At 39.4% G+C, this 17912-nt stretch overlaps 1 protein-coding gene across 1 annotated transcript; it reads right to left on the bottom strand.

Moving 5' to 3' along the window:
• Positions 1 to 620: 620 nt before the first annotated feature.
• ppp5c (protein phosphatase 5, catalytic subunit) lies at positions 621 to 17160 on the bottom strand. Its single transcript, XM_034230586.1, has 13 exons — positions 17035 to 17160; positions 13938 to 14179; positions 12205 to 12352; positions 11921 to 12042; positions 11776 to 11841; positions 11521 to 11619; positions 11292 to 11397; positions 10635 to 10777; positions 3822 to 3909; positions 3705 to 3745; positions 3068 to 3246; positions 2897 to 2978; positions 621 to 1759 (listed from the first exon to the last, which is right to left on the bottom strand). Exons 1-13 carry the CDS (start codon positions 17129 to 17131, stop codon positions 1697 to 1699), a joined length of 1476 nt encoding a protein of 491 aa, XP_034086477.1. The 5' UTR covers positions 17132 to 17160; the 3' UTR covers positions 621 to 1696.
• Between the last annotated feature and the right edge of the window lie 752 nt (positions 17161 to 17912).

Raw genomic sequence — 17912 nt, 5'->3', positions numbered from 1 at the left:
AACAGGAAAAACCGGAGCTTATCAGGGCTCTAGCTCCGAACCGGCCCTGGAACCGCGTTGGTGTGAAAGGGGCATAAGAGGAACTTAAGTTACTACCGTATATGTATTGCCCATTCAACAGTGAATTTCATCACAGGATTATATTACAATAAAATGTAATTATTGATCATATTTTAGTATTATTATTTTGAAACTCCAAAGTAACCAAAGGCTTTAAATGAATGCATTGAAGGAACAATTAAAATATCTTCCTTTGATAGCAGTAGAAAGATAGTTTCAGAATATGGAAATCCTCTAGTGAAGCACAAGTACTTTAAAATTGTATTTAATTACCTTAATTCAATAAAAGTTACTATCCACTGCTGTACATTTGTGTAGTAAATATAAAAGAACATTGATATAAATAGGGATATTTAAGCCAAACGTGCAGTGCCTGGACACATTCATTTGGGAATCTGGAAGTATCTTGTGTGCTTACTCACCCACAAGCTTAAATTAAAAATGAACCTGAATATAAGCTTGATGTGTCCCCTTCAACATCGTTATAGGTGCTGAAGCAAACCCCTGCCCAAAAGGAAACTATTAGGCAATATTAAATCGCCATAAATAAAGGTCCCAACTTATTTCTAAAATCACTGGACTGGATTTTTTTATTCAATACTTTTTTCCAAACATTACACGGAATCTTTAAATGATACAGTATATATACATACACATCAGTGTACTTCTTTATCTAAAAAGTTGAGGGCCATTAGACAATGCAGCTGTGCGTTTCAAGACAGGATTGCATTTTGGACGTTTGTGTAAATCCACACATGGGTAACCAGGAGTTAAACGAGTACGGGAGACTTAGAGTGCCATCAGTGTTTGCCTTACACCGAAGCTGGTTTAGAGAGTAGACTGTGCGGGAGCTTGTGTGAGTGGCACAATGATGGTGGGGGATGAACACATGGAGAGCAGCAATATCTTCCTCAACAGGAAGCAGTGCAAATTAAATGTTACCAGCTACACGACCGAACCAACTAAATACACTACTAATGGCAGACATCACCTTTAAGAGTGTACCCAGAGACAATCAAACTATTTGAACTGGGGTCAAACATCTAATTACTTTTGTATTTGAAACTGTGAAATAAAACTTGAAGCGACACTGTAGGGTAGTTAGAGAAACACTAATAGACATGCTGCTCTTAACCCAGTTAACAATCCTCTGAGCTGTGTACACAGGCCAAAAGCACAATGCTAGTTTTCAGAGTCACGAGACACAGTCCTTGTAAAAACTGAACAATCAATTTCATTACAGATCTTTGGTACATATCAGCTTTTTGATCCCATCTGCTGAGTGTATCGAATATTTTTTTTAAACCAAGCAGCTCCAAGGAGACTCATCTGAAAGGTTCTTACCAGGTGATGGAACACATGAGCGAATGAACAACCGAGGTGGAGATTTTTTCCAGTTTTAACTGATAACATGAAGGAACAGAGCCAGTTCTGGACTGGTGTGAGTGATCTCTTCCATCTGAACTACGCCACATTATTTTCTATACACAACTAACTGAAGTTTGTCGGTGGGGAGAGGGATCCCGTAGGGCTAATCATGAGCATGTCCGAGCACTTTAGGGAGTGTAGAGTGGTGGCTGGGATGGTTCAGGTCAGATGGGAGGTCTTCAGTGTCACAGACAGGTTAGCACGGCCTCTACATCATCCCCATCTGCATTAGCGAGTTAGCATACGCCATGGGCTTGACATTCGGATGAGGCTGTAAAGGAGAGCGAGACAACCATTAGATAAAGCTTCAACAAGATAAATAAGCTTAAAAATAAATCATTAATAGCCTTTTGCATAGTTAACCTACACACAGAGGTCATTTATCGGTTTTTACAGTGTTTCATTAACTCAGCCAAGAACGTTTTTATTGTCCGTTTGTAAGAGAATCTGTCAAACGAATACGGCAAAACTACCGAACGGAATTATTTATATTTAAAAAAAAATAAAAATGTATTCTCTTGCTGTATCGTTTATAGTAAATGTATATTAATTTAGAGTTATTCAAATTAATTTAAGTTGTTTTTTATGCTTTTATTTTGAGGCCAGCTTTGGACAAGCGTGATCAGTTATTTATTAAATGTCATTGTACTCTAAGATATTGGATCATTGGAATAAACTGCACAAAGATGATGTTCTTGCTTGGACTTTGGATCTTTTCCATTTGTAAGTTTCGCTAGCTAGTGCCTCAGCAGTATTTTTCTATGTTCAATTTCTGTTTTATTTCTTTATAATTTTGCCGCTAAAACTGATTTTCAGAAAAACTTGGAAGGGCCAAGAACGAACCCATTGCAATTTAGAGTTGATCGAAATCATAGAACCAATACACAATTTACACATTCTGAGCAACAAAATACAACATATCTTCTTTGTGACGTCCATGTTGTTTTCACATAACGACTTCCATTACATTAACACACTAAACTGTGAATACAACTTTCCAAATTGGGGTAAAAGGACCGCCTGAGGAGCAAGTGAATGCACCATAAGCCTTGGCCGAGGTATGAACAAGTGGCAAAATATTCATAACTGAAATGGCTTTGTAATGTGTCATTACAACTGAAGTTTAGAATAGGTGAACTGCTTAGTTAGAATTAATACAAATCCAAGTTAGCTAAGTTAAAGCTAAGGTAATTGGGTCACTCCGGACCAAATTAAACCAAACTCTTAGTAAATGGCACTATAATAATATGCTGAGGGCTAACCCAAGGTTCAAAATGTTTACAATGACATTCTTGGGTAAATTATTAACAAAAACAAATAATGATAAAAGATAGTAACATATGACCCATATAACAACATTTATAAACAATTTTAATAAATACAAGAGTTTAGAGTGCAGGATACTGACAACAGCAGTGAACTGGTGAAATTCTGGCTTGAGATCTGATCCCCTGAGGTGGATGTATGCTCCTTTGTTTCCCATCTGATCACTGGGGGAAGGCAGAAGAAACAGCAGTTAAAGTAAGCAGCTTTAATAACAGCTGAATCGACACTCAAGTTAGCCGGTAGGAGTACGTACCAGTAGTTGGGTGCCGAGAACACGGTGATGCACTTCCCTGAGTGAGTGACCTCGTAGCCCTCAGTTTTGACCTCGTGACTTCGCACGATGAAGTCCAGCTTATTCTGTTCAAGGAAACGCTCCGTCACATCCGGCCCGAACTGACAGCTCACTCCTCGCTTGCTGACTGACCGGCCATTCTGCATGACGGAGAGAGAGGTGGAACATTTATGTTTATCAGACACAAACCACTGGATACTTGGAGCAAAAACACCTAATGAGGTGTTGGGTGGGTGGGAACCAGTGTTAGAAGTATTCACATCCTTTAATGTAGAAAAAGGATCATTTAAAAAGTAATTCATGACAAGTAACAGTCCTGAATTTAAAAACATAAATAATATTACATTTATTTCATCATGAAAACAAGCAACAGTCGCAAACCTACATTCCTACGGAATGGAGTATTCGGATTTTGAAAGATAAGAGACAAACATATGCATGTTAAAAAATGTACTACTACTAAACAGGTTCAATTAAAAAAGTACAATAATTCCCTCTGAGATGCGGTAGATTAATAATGGAAAGCAGAATAAAAGAAAATACTCAAGTAAACTACAAGTATGTCAAATGTACTTTCCAAATGTGTTAAGAGACTGACCTGAGGCTGAGGATCCGACCAGAGGAGGTCACACATGGGACCTGTGGGGGAGAGATGTTGAGATGTTGCATAAAGATGGTTATCAGTGGCAGATGGTGGGTGGGTGTTTGTGTTTACCTGAGTCTGGGGGCTGTCTGTTCCTTTCAACCTTCCTGAGGTCTTCCAGTGTCACACCATCTTCACTGAACAGTCCACCATGCATTACCTGGGGAGGAGACTCAAATCAGGACTGGTTGCACAATAGGGCTGCACGGTATTGACATCGCGATTTCCCCCCCCCCCCTGCGGTATATATTGCGGTCTTTTTAACCTGTTAAACCCCAAAATCCCGCCGGGTACTTTACTTTTTTTTTTCACGACAGTGTCTCAGGGGATCGTAATATTTAAGAACCTATTAATGTGTTATACCAGATTAACGGAAATAATCTCAGCTAACTGACGATACAAACCATTTTATACCAAAACAAAAACACAAGTCTCATAAGAAGCATCTAAATGACCCCTGAGCGAAAAATGCTAACACACTTTGGCACAGAACTCAAGATAAAAGTACCCTTATTACTTATCGTAGCTGCACTTACAAGATATCCGATTAAAGCTGAGGTTCCACAGATTATTTAGGTATATAGTATCATCACTGAGTGATCTGAACTCGGACAGGGGAAGCAAACACAGACATCACAACACGTACCTTTACGTAGCTTCTAGGGGAGATGTCTCACCGTAGCTGTCAATCTGATCAAAAGACGTGTTCAATGGCATTAAAACCAGAAAAAACGCGGCTGAATCGGTTAATCCATAGGTTTTTAACGTCTCTGTATAAAAAAATTATTTCATTTATAATCCATAATTCAATTTTTATGTAAAAATCGCAGAGCAAAAGTTAGCTGCTAATGGTAGCCACCAGAGTAGCTAATAATGGTAGTCACCAGAGTGGCTGCTGCTTCCGGTCTGGGCTATGCGGCAGTTAGGGCTGTAGCGATACACTAATCTCACGATACGATACACGATATTCAGCTCACAATACGATATATATCACGATATTCAGCCAACGATACGATTCGATTCAATATAATTCGATACACTTATATCATTTTCTGAAAGATTTTAAAGGGACAGTGTGATTTTAGTGACATCTTGTGAGTGTTCCATTGACTTGGATTGAATTAATTCAACTGAAAACTGAAAGCATCAATTATACAATATATGGCTCTGACAGAGAGTCTACAGCTTGCAAATGCTGGACAAAATTAATCAAAAGATGTGGTGAGAAAATTAGTTTCATTTATTGAAACAGTGCAAACTGTAGCTGACAAGCCTTTGAAACGTAAGTACATAAAGTGCAGTATCACAATGGACAATGGAGAATTAAAAGGTGCAGCAGGTGGCGGAACACGGGGGATTTGAATGGGACTTGTTAGAAATTAAAATCAATGTTTTGATGGCATAAAGTACCTTAAACATACCGTCAGTTTAAATGCTGTTTTATACTAAAAAACCAGAAGTTCTTGTGCACAACCAGTTGTTAAGCTTTTATTCTGAAAATCCTTCATCTCCGGTTAGCATTTAGCATGTGGCTAATATACCATTTACTATAGAGGTGAATTTAGTAGCGATATGACACGGAGTGTTGCACACCGAAACCTACTGATTTCAACACTACAACTATAGACGTCGAGATATTATTATTGCTGAATATTAAATGAAGGTACAGTTTATTTGAATACATTTGTTTACAGACGTGGGTAGCATGAGACAACATCCGGAACTACCGGAAATGATACCAGCCGTGAAGTATTTTTGGAGTATTGATTACAGCGTTTAAAATGTATTAAATGAAAAGTCATGAAAGAGATAAGGAGGAGAAAAGGCGTGTTTAGTTATATATTTAATGTACAATGTCTGAATCCTCTGTAATGCGCAACAACGAACATTGGAGACGTGGAGGGCCGGCCCCCAGCAGCGCCAACCGGCCCACAGGGAGGAGCCAGCAGAGGATATTTAACAGCTGGAAAGGTGGAGCTCGCTCTCTTCCCTTCACTCATGAGCCAGAACACAGCTGTTTTTCTGACTGAACCATCTTCTGCTTGTAACATTACCGCGCTTTTTATTAATTAAAGTATACATTTGAACCTTCTCAGAGACTCAATCAGTCTCCTTTTTAAAGCTTCTCTCCTGGACGCGAGAATAACGAACACAGTTATCAGACTTAATGTATCGATACCCGCGGCTGAAATATCGATACTTTCTCGGAAAACTAAATATCGATATATATCGCAGGATCGATTAAATTGCACAGCCCTAGCGGCAGTCCACACACACATTACCAAATAAGGAGTGAGAGTGACAAGTAGCCAAAACCGGAAGCTGCATACACTCTGGCAGAGGTGTGGACTCGAGTCACATGACTTGGACTCGAGTCAGACTCGAGTCACACATTTTATGACTTGAGACTCGACTTGACAACATCACAAAAGACTTGCGACTCGACTTGGACTTGAACACCAATGACTCGGGACTTGACTTGGACTTGAGCCTTCTGACTTGAGGTGACTTGCTACTTTAATTCAGAGGTCTCCAACACGCCGATCGCGAGCTGCCGCTAGAAGAGCAGACTCCCGTCGGGGAGAGCAGAATCTTCAGCCGCTCCTACTCTTGCTGAGAATCCTTGCAGGCAGGGGCGGGTCTTTATTTAGGGGCCACCATGCGGCCAATCATATGCGAGGACACACTAGGATCATACCATTATGTGAAAGAAGGGTAGGGGGCACAACATGTGTAGTGGTACAGGCCAGCTGCACAGAGCGACGGGGTGACGGGGAGCCGGATTTAAATGCAAGCGCGTCGGAAAAAGTCAAGAAATGAGCGAAAACCGAAAAAAGAAGCAGCATCTGGCTGCTTTTCAATGATATTGGAGAAAGCAAAGCTGAGTGCAGGATTTGTAAAAATGAAAATAACCTTCAGAGCAGGGTTTTTTTTTGGTAACCACTCAGGATTTATTGTCAGAGGTGGGAGAAGTTCAGACAATTAAAAAAAAGTTACAATCAGGGTTCCCGCGGAGTCATAACAAGTCTTAAAAAGGTCTTAAATATGATTCAGAAGGTCTTAAAAATTATCGGATTTGAAAGGTACTTCTATGTTGCGATAGCGTCTAAATGTGTTTTGGGGGAAATGTCCGAGCTGCAAAGTAACCAGTACGGTAACAGCCTTTCAGTTCCCCCCAACAATTTGTATTGAATTAAATCAACATGGAACCAGTAATCACTAACTTTGTTTCCCCCGGCCCCTTATTGGAGAACACCCAGCTAGTAACCTAGCAACCAAGCTTCAGCTCATGTAGCCTATCTTCGAATCTACTTACAAATAAATATGGGGAAGTGTAAGTTCAACCGTATTTGGTTGGAAAACATCTAATTTAGTGATTGGTTGAAACCAGTGGAGGGAACGTGTTTGAAGCCCGCTGCACCTTTTGCAAAATAAATTAGCGTTTGTTTTGCTAATGTAGCGTTAGCTAGTGCAGCAGCAGCTATTGCAGCAGCTCCCGCAACAACACAGGGGGACCTCCGGGCGAAGTTTGGGTCTACGTCAACCCTAAAAGCGGAGGTGCTGTAGACGCTAAATACCGCAGCTAAACACCAATCATACAACAGCAACGATGAAATAGTGTAGCCAAGGCAGCAGAGCTCTGAATATAGCTCTTGTCACTCTCTCTCAGAGACACACACACACACACACACACACACACACACACACACACACACACACACACACACACACACACACACACACACACACACACACACACACACACACACACACACACACACACACACACACACACACACACACACACACACACACACACACACACACACACACACACACACACACACACACACACACACACACACACACACACACACACACACACACACACACACACACACACACACACACACACACACACACACACACACACACACACACACACACACACACACACACACACACACACACACACACACACACACACACACACACACACACACACACACACACACACACCACACACACACACACACACACACACACACACACACACACACACACACAGGGGCTGCTCGATTATGGCAATAATCAAGATTATGTTGGTCAATAATTAATATCACGATGATTAAATATGATTATTCATTGACTTTGAAAACATCCATTTATTGAACTTTAAAACAGATAATAATTTGAACAGTATCTTTTTAACTGTTGATTACCCTGAACGTATAATTCAACTGAAAAACCAATACAAAAATTAATTAAATAAATGATAAATTACTAAAAAATTCATTAGATCAAATATGTTGTAGTGCACTGTCACAACCTAGCAAAGCAAAATAATCGTTTTTTCCGATTATGTTGTTTTCGTAATTGTGGCAGGCCAAAATCGTAATTGCGATTAAAATATGATTAATTGCACAGCCCTAACACACACACACACTCAAGCACACACATACACACTTTTTGTCTAACACGCTAACACAGTTCTGTACTGTTACGCTGTTGTGTTCAGTCATTGTTCTTATGTTGAACATGAATACATTTACTTTGTAAGTGATTATGGGACGTATTTCTTCTTTATATACATTTTCCTTCATACTTTATTGCCGTGAAATAGGTCTTAAATTCTATTCAAAGTGGTCTTAAAAAGGTGTTAAAAAGTCTTAAATTTGAGTTGGCGAAACCTGCAGGAACCCTGTACAATAAAAAGTCCTGCATTCAAAATGTTACAAGTAAAAGTACAAAAGTATTATCATCAAAATATAGTTAAAGTCCCACCTGCAGAGGGATCTAGATGCAGGTGTTCTTTTCCCCATAGAGACCGCCTCGCTGCACATTATCCCTTGCATAAAGATAGATTGTGGGTCCCTTATAACATGTTGTACACAGTGGAAATAAACATTCTGGTTACCTCAACATCAGGGATCTTATACATTAAACTCCTTCTGAATCAAACCGTCACGGTAGCCTTACCTTACTGATCCCTCTTAAATTAGAAAAACACACGTTACTTTACCAGCAGAGAGAAAATTGATTATTAAATTATTAATGTGACTAATAAAGAGCAATTTGATTATTAAGTATTATTCTGTTGATCAATGTCATTACATTTGGTGAAAAACACATAATGACTTGTTTATGACTCGTTTTGTCAAAGTTTAGGACTTGACTTGACTTGAACTTGCCCATCCTGACTTGAGACTTGACTTGGACTTGAGCGCAAAGACTTGAGACTTGACTCGGACTTGCAAAACAATGACTTGAGACTTGACTCGGACTTGAGCGCAAAGACTTGAGACTTGACTCGGACTTGCAAAACAATGACTTGGTCCCACCTCTGCACTCTGGTGGCTACCATTAGCAGCTAACTTTTGTGCTCCGATGTTTACATAAAAATGGAATTATGGATTATAAACAATTGCTTCAAAGCCACAGATACTTTATCAACCTATGGATCAACCGATTCAGCCGCGTTTTTTCTTTCTCGTTTTAATGCCATTGAACACGTCTTTTGATCAGATTGACAGCTACGGTGAGACGATCTCCCGTAAAAGCTCCGTAAAGGTACGTGTTGTGATGTCTGTGTTTGCTTCCCCTGTTGCAAGATCGGATCGCTTAGATACTATACTTAAATAATCTGTGGAGTCTCAGCTTTAATCGGATATATTGTATGTGCAGTTTCGATAAGTAATAAGGGTATCTTTATTTTTGAATTCTGTGCTGAAGTGCGTCAGCATTTTTTTTATTATTAATAAAACCGCACGTCCCTGCGGTGTGAATACCACGCATGCGCATACCGCGGTTATCGCCATGACACGGTATATCGTTCAGCCCTATTGCACAATATAAAACATTAAACCACTGCAAAAATAATTGACAGCAGTCATCTGTAAAATATGGGTAGATCATGGCTGTGACCCACTAGTGATCATTTCGCTAGCTTAAAATCTGAATCTCCACAACTCTTTCCCCCTCAAATTCAAAGAGGCTTTAATGGCACGACTTGAAACAGTGCTGTTTAAATGAGTTTAAAACCTGGTAATGAGTTAGCATTTTCCTACTTCGGGTTCCCTCATCTCAAAAGTTAACAATTTTTTATCTTTTTGTTAGACGCTGTGCTTAACACTAGCTCAAGAGATTTTATTTTTGTTCTACGACAAAAAATATGTCAGTAAAACACTGGTGAAAGTCTGAACAATATACGTAAAAAAAACAGCGGTTGCTATGAAGAGACTGAATGAGATTACTAAGCGTCATCAAAGCTAACAGTAGCCTCAAATATAGCTCAAGGGAGGTAATGTGAAGTCATGCAAACGTAATGTAGATTGTTTCTAGCATCAGGTTAGCTTTTAACTTCTGGGATTTGCAATGATGCTTAAAAAAAATCATCATAAAAGTGGAGTTAACATATGGAGATTCTTCAGTTTAACAAAATATAAAAGTATCAAACGTTTGTTTGCTGCAGGGCTAATTTTCTGCTATATTCTCCAATATAAAAACCCCATTGCTTTTTTAAGGGAGCACTTGCCAAAGTACATTGTACAAGGTGGACCCATCACACAGCGCTGCCTAGTCCGTCTCTGTCTCTTTCTTCAGTCCTGACAATTATGCTACTATTATGCATAAAGTTGGTTGGGATGCATTTTTTATGCATATTGCAATGTTTTTCAAAACAGGTGGGTGGGTGCGACTGGTGACCAGTGAGCTGGATTGTAAATAATTTAACCTGCGTTTGACAAAATCCTCTCTGAAAAATGACACTGACACCTGACTTTGGAAGCAAGTTATCAAACAGAAAGTGGACCTGGTGAACAATAACAACAACAACATGATTGCACGGCCTTGTGCCTGCATGGAGCTCACACTGCCACTGCTTACCAAGACTTTGCTGTTGATACACTGTGCCAGAGGCAGCCACTGGAACACCTCGCTGAACAGCTGGAACATCTGGGCTGTGTACTTGGCTTTGACCTCCCCTTCAAATCCATACATCTGGTTCATGTTGTCCGTCTCGTGGTTACCTGCGTGTAAAAACCCTTATTAGACAACCCTGTTCAACGCTCAATAGAAAGAATGTAATGGAACACAAAAAAAAAACAGAAATGTCTATTAAATAAATACCAGTGACATTTAACTGTATGACAAAACACATGACTTATTATGTGACTTAGTTGAATACTTGAGTCGTATTAGTCAAATTGGACATTCTAAGGAAGCTGTGATCAAGGAACTTTGCGCTGTCACTTCCATCTGCAGATAGAAGTCCGGTCAATTTAACGCAAGCAAATAAACAACAATAGTTTTCCTTCATAAGAAAACAGGTTTTTAGGTCATGTTTCTGTCGTTGCAGTTCCAGCCGGATAATATGCAGGGAGCCGATCATAATATCAAAAGGGTGATTTAAAAACCTGTTGGGGTTCCATTCGCTATAATGAGCGGCTTCCCGATAATATCCCTTTCACGTTACATCACACGTGCAAACACTACACAGTACACATGCATCCATAGACTCATGCACAATGTAAGTGCTCTCACCCCGAAGCAAGAAGAAGTTGTCGGGGTGGAGCAGCTTGAAGCCAAAGAGGGTAAGGATGACCTCGAGGGAGAAAGAGCCACGATCTACAAAGTCGCCGTTGAATAGCTGAGTTCTGTGGTTAAGCATTACAACACACAAGTATTGAGGATTCTACCTGTAGTTATTTTAAACACAGAATATTAGAAACGAGGAGGACTGCAAGCACAAATGTAGATGAAAAAAGGATACATAGGGGTTGGTCTCTGAGGGTAAGCCGTTCAACTTGAAGATGTTGAGAAGATCGTAGTATTGTCCATGGGTGTCTCCACAAATTGTTATCTTCTCTGTCTGTGGCAAAGAAACATAACATTCTGAACTTTGTGACACTAACAGCCAAGTCCTATTATGGACTGATCAAGAATAGAAGTCTACGGTTGCTTTGTTGTACATAACACATTAGCAACTTTTAGTTCCTTCCCTTATGGTTATTTGCAGAGTCCTCACCTCTTTTAACGTGATTTCGACAAGACTTGGTAGTTTTGATAGAAGATCTTTAACTTGCACCAAAATCTGAAAAAGTATGAAAAGGTTTAATTACAAGAACAAGTTGACATCAGTTAGTATGTTTCATATAAGCAAACATGTTTACCTGATAAGCACACTTTCTGTGCAGCTTCTTCTGGTCTTTGAACCAATCCATCATGTCCTTCATGAACGTCTCTGTGACCTTCCCATCCTCAAGTTTGGGGCCGTCATAGTCATCCTCAATGGCTGCAATATAAGATTGTCTTCATGTCAGAGGAAAGTATATAGATGTGCAGTAAAGAATCAAATGTTTTACACAATCTTAAATTTACTTTTGTTAACAGCACCAATTTGATTGAGGCACATTTCTATTACAGATGAATACTATTAAACATTTGTTCAACTCACTCATGCTTTCGATGTCCAGAGAGTCCACAACAGATTTTTTGATCTCATCGCTGGCAATGGCTCTCTCAAAAGCCTTCTGTTTTACAATCTTGTTACATTCCTGATACTTCATTTTTGCATCCTTGTCATTTGGTCGAACTTTCACTACCTATGGTACAAACAGGGAATTTAAATAAATGAACCACACTGGTTAATCATCAACTGGCAGATAGGGGGCAATTGACTCAGGGGCACTGCAAAGACCTGCATGTAAACAGTAATACAAGTTTATTTCAGTTTTAATGCCTCAATACAAAATTAATATATAATAAAAACAATTCCCAGTCGGTCACTCTAATATCCTGTACATCTATAAATACAAATACATCTAGCTCCAACCTCTCATAAGGATTAACTCTTGTTTTGTGGGTGTGGAATAAATTGCTCTCACTATGGCTGAGCTTTGGAGATCTTTGTTGCCGTAGCCGGTAGGGGTGTAACGGTATACGTACCGAAATTATTCGGTATGGGCAATTCGGTTCGGTACACAACACGTGTGTACCGAACGAATATAACGTTAAGCGTAAACAATTGAGAACGTGAACAACTTCTTGGAAGTAATCTCAGGTGCTGCGTCCCAGCATTCAGAGTAATTTGCGTCAGAGCGACCAAGTCATTTCATTGGACGAGAGGCATACTGTGAGAGCTGGTCACAGGGATGCGTTCAAATGTAGTCAGTAATTTGAGGAAATGGCGAACGCAGATAAAGTTGAGCTGAAAATCCTCCAGCATCATTGAAGTCTCCGGTTTGGGAACATTTTGGTTTCGCAGTTACGAACAAGGATGACGGACCGAACCAAAGCTGTTTGTCGGCATTGTTCAACTAACATTGGTTACGCGGCTGGCAATACCTCAAACTTGCACACTCATTTGAAAAGGCATCACCCGAACGTGAATATCACCGGTACCAAAAGAAAAAAGACTGAAGTGCAAACCCAACTCTCACTAGCATGTAACCCTCCACCACTCGCAACAAGTTCAGACCGAGCCCAAGCTATTACAAACGCCAAATATCCTTATGTTGCCATGTTAGCAAAGCGCTACCTGGCTGTATCTGCTACCTCTGTCCCTAGAGAGAGGGTTTTCTCCACAGCAGGAGACATTGTTAGTGCCAGCAGATCTGCCCTTTCGGCAAGCAATGTGGACAAGTTAATTGTTCTTTAAAAAAACATGAAAATACAATGACAAGCAAGTCACAATGTCAAACTGGCTGCTTAGGAACAGTACAGTTCAAATACAGATTATTTCAGTTCATTGAAATGCTGCACCTTAATGTTTATTTTATTTTGTATTTATTTGAGTGAATACATTATTCACAATTTAATAATAATTAAATAACCCTAAAAAATATTTTATGTTTGTGATAACATTTTCTGCTGTACCGAAAACGTACTGAACCGAACCGTGACCTAAAAACCGAGGTACGTACCGAACCGAAATGTTTGTGAACCGTTACATCCCTAGTAGCCAGGTATATTTATATTGCTTATTATGAGAACCGCACATAACACAATGGACAAAAAATGATCTATGCCTTGGAATGATTGCCATCAAACTCAAAACATTTGGCATTATGACTGAATTAAATTCAGGGTGACAGATTAACAGGCAGGCAAACATCCAATTATACCCATTTAAGATATGGCAGTTCAATGTGTACAGATACTAAAAGTGAAGTATGATATATTTCTTACCGTATCATAGTCCTTAAGTGCAGCCTTGAACTTCCCCAGTGCCATGTTGGAAGTGGCGCGGCGGTAATACCCCTTGATGTAGTTTTTGTCTATCTCCAGGGCCTTAGTGGCATCAGCCAGGGCATACCCGTAGCACTCTGTGCGCAGGTATGCCAGGCTGCGGTTGCTGTAGTAGACGGCATTGGTTGGATTGACCTCCAAAGCCTCCGAGTAGTACTTGATTGCATTTTCATAGTCTTTTTCTGAAAAACAAAATGTGAAAATAAATATTCACTGTGTGGTTTTTTCAATATGTCAAAATGAAATATGTCAGAAAGATCTGCACAGCCTATTTTGTGCACTTTGGGAAAAATATATCACAGAAATCACAGTTTGCCTACGACGAAGAGGCAGTGGTGGTGCCAATCTATGCAAACATTACAAGGCTACAAATGCTAAGTAGCCAATCACAGCCATGATGACACATTCTTTTTTCATTCCCACTCTGTTTGGCAAATGTAATCGCAAAATATAGCATTTTGTACTGTCGACAGTCAGAATGCAGAATGTGATTTTTCTGAGCGAAGAAAGGTTTGACTCATGGATGATTTTATTACTACCCACTTTAGTGTACTTAATGGCATACATTGATTTTTGAATGTGTAAGTCAGTTATACATTAAACACTAGATAATGAACAGATAATATTCTTGTTTTTATCAGCAGACAACACACTAAAATCAGGTTTTGTAGTAAACTCAATATCATTATTTGTTTTGCTACGTTTTCTTTCTGTGTCTTTGTATGCACCATATATAGCAAAGCAAATTCCTCTTATGTGTAAACCTACTTGTTAATAAAACTGATTCCGATTAAACTGCCATCATTCTTTGTAGTTTGACATGACAATCTTTCTGACGTGAAGGATAAATACCTTTGATATCGGGAAAGGTGATAACAAATGTACACTTCTGTTGCCCCTTGACTAGGAGTCACAATGAATCTTCCCTTTCTCAGCTCTGACTCATAAGTGTACCTTGTAATGCCTGGCCTTTAGAAACTACAACAGGAAGTATGTCGAGAGAAATGATCTATACCAGGGGTAGCCAAGACGGTGCCCGCGGGCACTCAGTCACCCGCAGGGGCAACGTGAGTCGCCCGCGGGGCATGTTCTAAAAATAGCTCGCCAAGCAAATCCAAAATGTATAAAATACACAAAAGGAAATGTAATTAAAAGAATCTACCCATAAAGGAAACCTAAATCATAGCGAACTCTATCTACTTACTACAACTCTATATCTATCTAACACCCCTCCTCCCCCACAATGAATATCGACCAATCACGTTCTTGCTTGATTTGCGGCACCAGCGTTGCAGTCGGGAAGAAAAGCAATGTGGCCCCTCCCCGCTGATGTTCCTTCTGGCAGAAAACATCAGCCCCATTGAACAGCCTATAGTGCCAGCCTATACAACACATGAGGGGCAGAGTTTTACTCTGTGTGTTGTAACTAGCATATATATTTATTGCACTTGATGCACACACACGCATGGCGTAATCTCCACTGGGGACAGGGGGGGGGACATGTCCCCCGCACTTTTCGAAATCCCGTTTGTGTGCCCAACTTTACAAATATGTGTATTATTATTTTTTAACGCAAGCCGTCATCGCCACGGAGGAGCACACAGCCGAGAGAGAGAGCACTTTTATCTATTTAATGTAGATAAAGTAAGAAATAATTCCAATGTGTACTATAGTACAGTACAAACAACAGTTTAAAAGGTGAATGATTAGTAAAATATGCATAAATAAAAAGAAAGAATGCTAACTACACTGAACAAAAATATAAATGCAACACTTTTGTTTTTGCTCCCATTTTTCATGAGATGAACTCAAAGATCTAAAACATTTTCTATATACACAAAATAACCATTTCTCTCAAATATTGTTCATAAATCTGAAAAAATCTGTGATAGTGAGCACTTCTCCTTTGCCGAGATAATCCATCCCACCTCACAGGTGTGGCATATCAAGATGCTGATTAGACAGCATGATTATTGCACAGGTGTGCCTTAGGCTGGCCACAATAAAAGGCCACTCTGAAACAGAATATTGTTGTTCTATTTTTAGACACATCTCGCGATCGACTGGGAATCTCCCCGCGATCGACTGGTTGGGCACCCCTGCGGGCCTAACCATATCATGTATCATTACAACATAACCATTCTGCATATTGAGTGTTTCAACGGATATTTTGATGCATATACATTGTACTTTATTTGTTGTAGTTAAAAGGTTTTGTATTGCTCTTTTTTCCTCATGCTTGCCTGGTTATTCAAACAATGGTGTTTTTTATTGTTGTATTTTTCATATGTTTGTTGTAAAGCAATTTGTAACACTAGCGCTATAGATAGACACGTTATTATCTTTGGCGTATTGTTATATCAACTGACTGGAGATTTAATTGTAACAGAGTATATTATGATTTATTGCTAATTTGACATCAAGTATTTCAGTTATTACTGTAAAACTGATCATTTAACAAATTCTTAAAACAAAACGGAGGAACAAAATGTAACACATTTTTAAATACCGCCTAATAAGAAGTGGACACTTAAATATGTCAGTAATATTTGAACGCTACCATAATGCGCATGCTTTAACCGAGGCTCAGGTGCTGCTCACACGCGCCCGTTTGCTAACTTCTAGAATATTCTAGTAAATGTATCTGAATCTCACTTTAAACTACATAGGACACTGATAAAAAAACACAAGAGTGAATACAACATGCCAGAATCATATATAAAGTGCTAAATCCTAGCATGTTAGCAGTGCACTTCACACGAAACACGTGACGGCATGGGTTTACATCGATGCTGCTGTACTGGCTGCTAGCTAGCGTTAGCAACTAACTCCAATTCAGTGCAGCCTAATACAATGAATGGGGTTTACAGCTAGCATGCTTTTAGAGCAGTGTTAGCTTAGCTCATCATAAGCAACCGGCAACTGTTCGGGGACCCTGTTTTCACACCTCTATGTCACTACTGTAATCAACAGTAACACATGTGTCTATTAAACCCAACTGATATAATCCATTGACTTGACAGGCGTGTTGTATTACCTTTAAAGTACTTATTCGCCTTCTCCTTCAGCAGCTCTGCATCATTACCTCCCTCCGCCATCTTCTTCTCACTGCCGTATTCCGATCCGTACGCCATTGACTGCACGGTCGTAAAGGTCGCAAAGTGTTTCTTCTTTTTTTGGCTCAAAATAATAAGGTTAACTGTAAATGATAGAAAACCATTATGCTGCAGAAATATTAAATATATGGACATTTGATGCTTCATTTATCATTTTAGTCGTAAGAAATATGTATGAAAACACTATGGGTTACACAATAAATATCCTACACGATCCTACAGTATAAAATAAATAATGCACAGTGTTATTACAAGTAATGTACATTATGAATTGATTATATATTATATATAATTGTCAGTGTCAGTGTTATACATGTTATTGAAATGTAACGGCTACTTGAAAAACACAGCTTGCACTGTGCTAAAAAAAAAAGTAATATAAAGAAAAGAAACAGAAATATAAATAACTTGGTTCAGATTTTGTCAATAAATAAGCCGAATGCAAAACAATACTACATTTGAGTTTGGACTTTGAGTCGTGGCTGAACCTGTCACTGTGGTCCTGCCTGACTCTCATCATACTACTTCCCTGATGGCTCCCACAGCATTGTTGACATCCTTATGGATTCGTCTTCTTATTATAGACACATGAATTTCCAAACATTTGGACTACCTATGTTGTAAAATGTATTATCTCCTCAATTTACACCCGACATCTATTGCACGTCTGTCCGTCCTGGGAGAGGGATCTCTCCTCTGTTGCTCTCCCTGAGGTTTCTCCCATGTTTCCCTTTAAACTGTGGGTTTTTTCCGGAAGTTTTTCCTTGTACGATGTGAGGGTCTAAGGACAGAGGGTGTC

This window comes from Gymnodraco acuticeps, unplaced genomic scaffold, assembly GCF_902827175.1.
Source record: "Gymnodraco acuticeps unplaced genomic scaffold, fGymAcu1.1, whole genome shotgun sequence".
In the NCBI taxonomy this organism is placed as follows: Eukaryota; Metazoa; Chordata; class Actinopteri; order Perciformes; family Bathydraconidae; genus Gymnodraco; species Gymnodraco acuticeps.
This window is presented reverse-complemented; position numbering and strand designations above follow the sequence as displayed.